This window comes from Centrocercus urophasianus, unplaced genomic scaffold (assembly GCF_019232065.1).
Source record: "Centrocercus urophasianus isolate 14NV4802_14NV808 unplaced genomic scaffold, USGS_Curo_1.0 seq_14, whole genome shotgun sequence".
Classification (NCBI taxonomy): domain Eukaryota; kingdom Metazoa; phylum Chordata; class Aves; order Galliformes; family Phasianidae; genus Centrocercus; species Centrocercus urophasianus.
The window spans coordinates 37001210-37009659 of NW_024884586.1; the positions used below are offsets into that span (position 1 = coordinate 37001210).

Here is an 8450-nt window from a genome sequence, read left to right on the forward strand (position 1 = left end):
GTTCTGGGAGTGTGTTTCAAGCAAGACACTTTCCAGCAGCACTGCAGTTTTCCTAAGCATTTTATTTTCAAGAGCACCCACAGACTTTGGATGTTGCGATTTCTGCTCGTCCCACGCCAGCTTATGGGCAATGGGAAAGATTTCCTCAGCAGAAAAGCTGCAGCTCCTGCAAGGAGCACGGCAGCGCAGCAGTCGGTGAACTGGGCGCCGCCGGCAGCGCAGGCTCTGACGAATTCAGGATTAGCGCGAGCGTAAAGATCGGCTCTGCTAGGAATCGTCGCTGCGGCACACGGCGGTGGGGCGCAGCCACCAGGGGGCGCAGGCGCCCGCCTCTCGCGCTCGTTCCGTGCCGCGCGCCGTAGTGACGTCACCGCCGCGTCCCGTCCGGCGCGGCGGTTCCGGTGCGGCGCGGAAGCGATGGTGAGCGGCGGCGCGGCCTGGGGTCGGCGGGGCGCTGCGGGCAGGGGGCGGCGGGCGGCGGGCGGCGGGAGCGCGCGGGGAAGTTCGGGAGAGCGCGGTGCCGCGCGGGGACGCTCCGGAACGCTCTGCAACCCTCCGCTCCCGCGCCGCGTTTTGCCGAGTCACCGCCCGGGAGGGGTGTGGGGCGAGACAGCGGAATCTGCGGGTCCGGGCGGGCTGCAGGGCGGGAGGCTCGAGGGCCGACCCCGAGGAGATGGCCGGCACGGCGGCGCGGCCCGTTATCCCCGCAGCCCGCGGTGATCGCCGGCGTTCGTCGGCGCTGCGTTCCGTATCGGGGGAGGGGTCTGAGCGCCGCTCCCGTGGAGCTGTCGTGAGGTGCCGAGCTCGTAGCGCTGGCGTGTTCACGCGGCGGCTGTGCTTTTTCTCTTTCAGGGTCAAAGTCAGAGTGGCGGCCATGGACCCGGCGGTGGCAAGAAGGACGACAAGGTGCGCGGAGCGGTGTGCCGGGCCGAGCCGGCCTTCCTGTGCCGCCTCGGGTTTGGAGGTGCCCGGAGGTGCCCGGGGCCGCCAGCCCAGGGCCGCTTGGCACTGCGTTGCTCGTGGAGCACAGCGGGCGGCTGTGAGCTGCACGGCCAGCAGATCGTGCAGGGATGAGGATGCGTCCAAAGTGTCGGGCCTCGTGCTTCTCTCATGTGGTGTAGTTCAGGTTCCAGCCCCCTGTGTTTTGTATTCAGTGAAAAATGGCAGGGACTTACACTGAGCGTGAGAAGCTCTTTTAAAATCCCCTTTAAAATAAGAGCGATCCTATTTCTGGGCTTGTCTCTCTGTATCGTGAAAGAGGCAGCTTTGGTCTGCAGCCATTCCGCAAAGTGTCAGCCTGTGTACCTCGCATCTCTATTTTCCTTTCATTGCTCACATCTTGACTTTTTACATTTTTTTGTTGGAATTCCCTCTGCACATAAGGACAAGAAGAAGAAATATGAACCTCCGGTTCCAACCAGAGTGGGGAAGAAGAAGAAGAAGACGAAGGGACCAGATGCTGCCAGCAAGCTGCCCCTGGGTAAGTGCTCAGCCTGCCTGGGCCCTGTGGGCTGCCTGCACTGCCCTTCTGGCTGCGGGCAGGGCCCAAAGCACAAATGCATGCACTGCAGGGCCAAGCATTGTTCTATTTCTAATGAATTTAAAATAGAAGGTAAGGCGGTTGTTATACAGGATGAGTTCTGTGCATTCCTGTGTAAGAGAAAAAGAGAGACTTCAAAATGAGGAGAAAAAGAGAGGAGACATCATTTTAAAAGATGGTTTTGTTCGAGAATTGGGACGAGATTTACATGGTGATTTTTATCTTAGTGATTGCTGTCTGTGTAGAAGGTATCATCAGAACTTAAAGCAGGAATTCTCCTAATGAACTAATGAATAGTTAATAGCATGTCATACTTAGCCTGAAATGCCGTGCTTCTGCTTTGATTACAGTGACTCCTCACACGCAGTGCAGACTCAAACTGCTGAAATTGGAGAGGATTAAAGATTACCTGCTAATGGAGGAAGAATTTATCAGAAATCAAGAACAAATGAAACCTTTGGAAGAAAAACAAGAGGTGAGCTTTGAGCGAACTGCTAATACTAAGATGACTGCTGTCATTTAAACTATTTCACACAAAGGCAATAGAAATGAAGTGTCATGACTGTGAAAGTCAACCCAAACAAAAAGTCAACAAATACTGTGTGCATTAAAATTTTTCACTAAACATCAACTAGCTTTCAGAAAGCAGGATTTTGATTGAGGGTTTTAATGCTTTTAGTCCAAGCATGGGTTATTACAGATGAGGCAGCAGCAATTTTTGGCTTCTTAGTAGTCTTTCCAAGTTCAACAGAGAAAGGAAGAATTCTTCTTGTGCTCATCCTTATGGAGTGTCCATAGAACTAAAATAGCCAGTTTTGTTACTGGCCTATGGTTCTGTGCCTTTTGGGGCAATAACACAAAAGTAGCAAAAGCAGCTTTTGTTCTTTCTGGTGTAAACTGCTGAGTTAATGTTGTCTAACACTAAGATGACTTTAAATGCTTATAAAATGGAGAAACAGTGAATCTTTAGAATGTTCTGCCAGCATACGACTGCGCAGTACTTTATCTGAAGTTAACACACAGATTCTGGGCCACCCAGCAGTAAGGTTCCTGCCTGTGTTCCTGAGTTGTTTCTTGAATTCTTGACGACAGGAAGAAAGATCAAAGGTGGACGATCTGAGGGGAACACCAATGTCTGTGGGTACCTTGGAGGAGATCATTGATGACAACCATGCCATCGTGTCCACGTCAGTGGGATCAGAACACTACGTCAGTATTCTGTCTTTTGTGGACAAGGATTTGCTAGAGCCAGGCTGCTCTGTTTTGCTAAATCATAAGGTGAGTCACGTGAAGTTAAGTGAGATGAACAAAAGTAGCACAAGCTCTGCTATTTTTAACTGGCATCTGTTCTGAGAGTCACAGGATCACACAATCTGAGATTAATGCTGTTTATTTCATACACCTTAACTTATGGGCACTGAGTTTAGGCTCGTTCTGGTGTCCATAGCGCCGCTTGCTTTCTGACAACTCTTCATGCTGGAATTAGGTTCATGCTGTGATCGGAGTCCTGATGGATGACACAGATCCTTTAGTTACTGTGATGAAAGTTGAGAAAGCTCCTCAAGAAACATATGCTGACATTGGTGGCCTTGACAACCAGATTCAGGAAATTAAGGTAATCATGTGTGCTCACTTCTGCTGCTAAGTAAGCTCTACACTTAGACATGATGACGAGAGTATGAAAGAGTAACAGCAGAACCACCTGCTGTTCATGTGGTGTTGTTTTGCATCTTGCTCCTGCATTTCTCAATTTGGTTTCATTAGGCAGGCACTTGGACCTAGAAGGTCTTCTAAGTTGTTAGTAGTATCTCCATTCACAAACTGTGTAGGCAGAAACCTTCCATAGTTGCTGTGGAATCTACAGAGCGCTGAGCTCATAATTTTTTTTGGTTACTTATTGTTTTACAGCATGTGTCTTGTAAAGTTATTCAGAGTTGCAAGATGTGGTTTAAATTCTAGGAAGTGCAGATGTCATGTAATGTAAGGGTTTGGAAGGTTTTTTGTTTGTTTGTTGGTGGGGATTAGTGGGTTTTTGTTTTCCTACCAGCAGAGCTCAGGCTGAAATCTGTGAAAACTCAGGTCTTTCACTTTGGATTGGCATTCAGAGTCAACAAATGCTCTTCAAGTATTCATCTGTGGTATCTGGTAGCTCATACTGGGAAGTGTCCTTTAATGAAGGGCCCTCCAATTTGTGAGGGGCTCCCATAAGTGTTTGGGAGCCAGTCTGCCGACTTCCAGAGTCAGTGTGATGCCTGAGGTTGGAGGAAGGGGAACACTCACTGTTTCAGCCTGTCATGTGGAAAAGAAGCAATAGAAAGAGCTGCTTTAGGGTAGAATAGTCCTTAGAATTGCAAACATCTGAGATGTGTGTTTTTCAAGGCTTGTCTTCCAATTACTTCAGTTCTTTTTGCCTTTCTTACTTGTATTAAGAACTCCACAGATCTTCTGTCGGGTGCTCACTGTTTGAAAACACGGCTTGTTTTTCTCTTGATGTAGGAGTCTGTGGAGCTTCCCCTCACCCACCCTGAGTACTATGAAGAGATGGGTATAAAGCCACCCAAAGGAGTCATTCTGTATGGCCCCCCTGGCACAGGTATGTGTAGCACCGTGCTGAGCTAGCCCTAGTTAAATAAATTGCACTTGCTTAGTATTAAACCACTGCCAAGTCTGTCACTGATTTCATACATTTGCTTTTTTTTCCTGCCTGCAGACTAATTACAGACTTTTTTGCTATTAAAAACAGGTAAAACTTTACTGGCCAAAGCAGTCGCAAACCAAACGTCGGCAACCTTCCTGAGAGTTGTTGGTTCAGAGCTCATCCAGAAGTACCTGGGCGACGGCCCAAAGCTGGTGCGCGAGCTGTTCCGCGTGGCTGAGGAGCACGCGCCGTCCATTGTCTTCATTGATGAGATCGATGCCATCGGTACAAAGAGGTGTGTGTCCCTCTGCTTCTGCAGCCACAGCCAAATCCAGTCTGAATTCTGGTAACCATTTCCACAGTAATGCCTTTGGCACAGGCAACTTGTTTTACGAGTTAAAATTCAAATGACTTCTTTGACACTGAAGTACACCACAACTTTTTCATATTAAATAGATATGGGCAGAGATCTGACCTCTTTTCTTTTGCTACATGGTACCATCACAGGATGCCTTAAACTGGAAGAGTCACTGTGTAAGCTAATGTGCTGTGCTTTCAGTGCATACCCAAATACAGTAACTGGCTGCAGTGGTTCACCTGCATAGCAGCACATGTAACACAGAGCGTGTCCACGTGTTGGGTATCTCTCCAGATAGGTAGCTACTTATTACAGTAAGTGTTTAGAATATTGTATGATAAGTAACACCATGTAATGTCATGGGTGTGGAATTTGATCAGCATTGCTCATGCCACATTAAGGTATCCTTCAGCCTGTAGCTAAGTTGTATTACCTTCAAAATTCCTTAGGCTCCTTGGAGCCATCCAATTTAAATAGTCTTTAAAGCAGTCAAGTGTTTTTCTTCAAGTAAATGAAGTGGTGCTCATATGTATTACTGCAGTTAGTAGCGTCAGTCTCCAGTAGAAGGGAGCTTCTGCCTCATGTATTTTAGCATATGTAGAACAGATGGGACTGATGGCAAGCACTCAGAATTCTTCAGAAATGTTTTTGTTGCTTCAGACTTGCTCACAAACACAAGTGAGGCTTTTTTGGATATAGATCACTTGGTCACGTATTTGCAAAGTGCAGTGACTGAACCAGAGGCACCAAAATGCATCCCTTGGCATCTGTATGCACGAGGGAAAACCTCTGAAATTTAGAAATGAAGAAGGCAAGTGGCAGGCTTTGTTTTCTGTCAAGCTGGCACGCTGCCTGTTAAGAATTAGGGTTTTTTTCTGTTATGTTTTTGTTCATTTGCTACGTCATAACTAGATCTGAAAACCTGCCTTTTGCTTTCTATGGGTAAACCCCCAAGAAAGCACAGGAAAACTGTTTTAACATATAACCCATTACGGCATAGGTTGTTGGGTTTTTTAGAGGCCATTTTGTTCGTTCATTTGTGGCAGATCAGTGAAGTGTGTTCTGAAGTTGGCATAATGCTTCTTCTGACTGTATTGTTCTCTCAAAGGTACGACTCAAATTCTGGGGGTGAGAGGGAGATCCAGCGTACAATGCTGGAGCTGCTGAACCAGCTGGATGGCTTCGACTCTCGTGGGGACGTTAAAGTCATCATGGCCACAAACAGAATAGAAACTCTGGATCCGGCTTTAATTAGGCCAGGTAAGGGGATTCTGGTCTGTTTAGGGCACTGCTCTTGTGAAAGGTCTTGTAGCTCATCAGACACGTGGGCTGGTCACAAGAATGTGTGTCAGTGCTTTGCCTTTAATCATCACTTCAGCTGTGTTAATGTGTCTGTTGAAAGCAGACCCCATTCACAAGTTTCTAAACGCGAGAAAAAATGGAGGTAGAATTGCATTAACTTCTCTTTATGTATAAATGACTCAAATATTCTTCTTTTGTGTTAAGATGGCACAGGTACTTTTTAATTGTTAAGAAGGCTAAATAATGGGGAGTACATACATTTAGAATCATAGATTTGTTTATATCTGCAGCAGCTGGGAAGGTAGGGCAGTACCAATTGCGGTTATCAGATGAGAACTTTGAACGTGGACAGTGAGATTTCAATGCAAGGAAACCAGTCTGCTTCCTGCCATACTCTGCTACCTGGGGGATGAATGAAAGAGAAATAACATCATATTTTGATGTATGTATTACGTGTTGCACAAAAAGCTCAAAAAGACTCAGGTTGTACTTTCAGATGGCCAGTAAAAATGTACAAGAACACAACCTGCATTGAGAGCATTTGGGTCTGTTAAATCAGAAGTAAAAAAGCAATGCAAGGAGTGAACTAAGCAAGCCTCCTGGTAGCATTCTTAAGTAAATCTCAACTACTGGAGGGTGTGAAGATACTTTTCTTTTTTTCTTCTTGGGTAGCAGAGGTAAGACAGAGAACAAATATAATTCAAGTTGAATTTATTAAAGAATGCCTCTGTGCAGTCAGTGCTCCATATGGACCCAAGGAGTTCAGAAGAAACACCTGCTGAGGTGCTGTTCTGTGCTTTTTTAAAAAGTTTTTGTCACCATCGTGGCCTTACCCTTCATGTCAAGAACAGTTGCGTGAGTACAGAGCAGAAAATACTATACTGATGTTGAAAGACAAGCTATAGGGTACTGTGAAGCTAACTGGAAGGGAATTTCCATGCTGTACCATCTATTTAAATTATTACTGTCGCTTGAGCAGCCATGGCACTTCCAGCAGCCTGGTAAACTCATTTACCATTGTGTGGGTTTGTCTGGTGCGCTGCATCTGGCGCCATTGACTGCTTTCAGAAAAGATAACGTAAAGGTAGAGAAAAACAGGCACAGTGTGGAGATGGAAGATACCTTTGACAAGTATGCTTACAAAGTTGGAACCATGGGAGCTGGAACATCTCAAGTCCCAACTGACAAAAAGGAAACATCTGGTAGGAACTTCCAGCAGAATTTCTTATGCAGAGCTTTCTTTCTTCAGTTCAGTTTAAGGGTTCTTCATAACTGATCAGTTTCTTGTGTAAAACGTGATTGATACTGGCGTGAAGATTGTTGCTTTCAGTCCAAATTTGAGATGTTCTTCTGGCTCCATTTCCAGTAGCTGCATGCAAAAAGAAAAGCCCTAAGAGTGAATTTTTCTTTTGCGCAGGGCGTATCGACAGGAAAATAGAGTTCCCTCTGCCTGATGAGAAGACCAAGAAACGAATCTTTCAGATTCACACCAGCAGGATGACATTGGCAGATGATGTGACTTTGGACGAGCTGATTATGGCAAAAGATGACCTCAGTGGTGCAGACATTAAGGTGGGTGTTTGTCACCGCCGGCTACAGTTCAAAACATGAATCCCATGAGTACTGTATCCCAGAACTTTGTATGTTGAAACTTTCCTCTTTCCTCTGGTAACATCCCCGGGGGTCATTTGGATCGCTCTAAAATACCTCCTCTGAGTGCCCCATACTCAGCTTGACAAATGGGAAACTGTTACCAAATAGGTCATTATCAGGCAGCTTGTGCTGATAGAAATACATACGTGTGTTAGCTGAATATGAAATTCTGTAAGAAGCAAAGTGGAAATCAGAAGTGGAATCTTGCAGAAGCATCCAAGATGATGTTAATCATTACTTTAAGATAATACAGGATAAGAAGCATTTTTAGGACAACATTACAAGCAGGTAAAAATGCAGTCATAGATGAGGAAGGTTGAAACAAGCAGCTCCTGTATGTGAAGTGAACAGGGCTCTTGTTAGAGTCACCTCTTGTAAAATAGAACAGCCCACTGCTGAGAGCTGTTCCTGGGGAGGAGGGAAATGGTATTATTACAGCGCTGCCTTTCGTTTGCCATGGATGCTTTACCTCACAGAGAGACCTCTAACTTTGTCCACATTGTTTTATGTGCTTCTTTGGAGCTACTGACTCATATCCAAAATGGAAGCATTTAAATTGTGCTGTCGATCTTCCAATACTACAAACTCAGCAGAATTTTCATGTAGCTCAAACTGTCTTCCAGGGTGTTGTTTGAAGGGCTGCAGAGCCAGTAACTTGTTTGGCTTTCTCTGTTGCAGGCAATTTGTACAGAAGCTGGGTTGATGGCTTTGAGGGAACGGCGAATGAAAGTAACAAATGAAGACTTCAAAAAGTCTAAAGAGAACGTTCTCTATAAGAAGCAGGAGGGAACCCCAGAGGGACTGTATCTTTAAGTCTTGTCTGTTCAGGGTCTGTTGGGAACTCTGGTTGGGATGACAGTCTCATGTAAAACCACATAGTCCAGCTAACGCTCGTTCTTGAGGTTATAAAGCCTGGCGGTTTGTTTCTCAATAAAACATTTATTTGAATGGAAGTACTT

At 45.8% G+C, this 8450-nt stretch overlaps 1 protein-coding gene across 1 annotated transcript; it reads left to right on the top strand.

Moving 5' to 3' along the window:
• Positions 1 to 368: 368 nt before the first annotated feature.
• On the top strand, positions 369 to 8444 carry PSMC1 (proteasome 26S subunit, ATPase 1). Its single transcript, XM_042813728.1, has 11 exons — positions 369 to 420; positions 853 to 906; positions 1384 to 1480; positions 1891 to 2015; positions 2633 to 2818; positions 3027 to 3155; positions 4037 to 4133; positions 4284 to 4473; positions 5645 to 5796; positions 7256 to 7410; positions 8170 to 8444. Exons 1-11 carry the CDS (start codon positions 418 to 420, stop codon positions 8302 to 8304), a joined length of 1323 nt encoding a protein of 440 aa, XP_042669662.1. The 5' UTR covers positions 369 to 417; the 3' UTR covers positions 8305 to 8444.
• The last annotated feature ends 6 nt before the right edge of the window (positions 8445 to 8450 follow it).

Coding starts and splice junctions, on each gene's coding strand:
- PSMC1 (XM_042813728.1), top strand. Junction 4,474..5,644: donor GATGCCATCGGTACAAAGAG/GTGTGTGTCCCT, acceptor GTTCTCTCAAAG/GTACGACTCAAATTCTGGGG. Junction 7,411..8,169: donor TCAGTGGTGCAGACATTAAG/GTGGGTGTTTGT, acceptor TCTCTGTTGCAG/GCAATTTGTACAGAAGCTGG.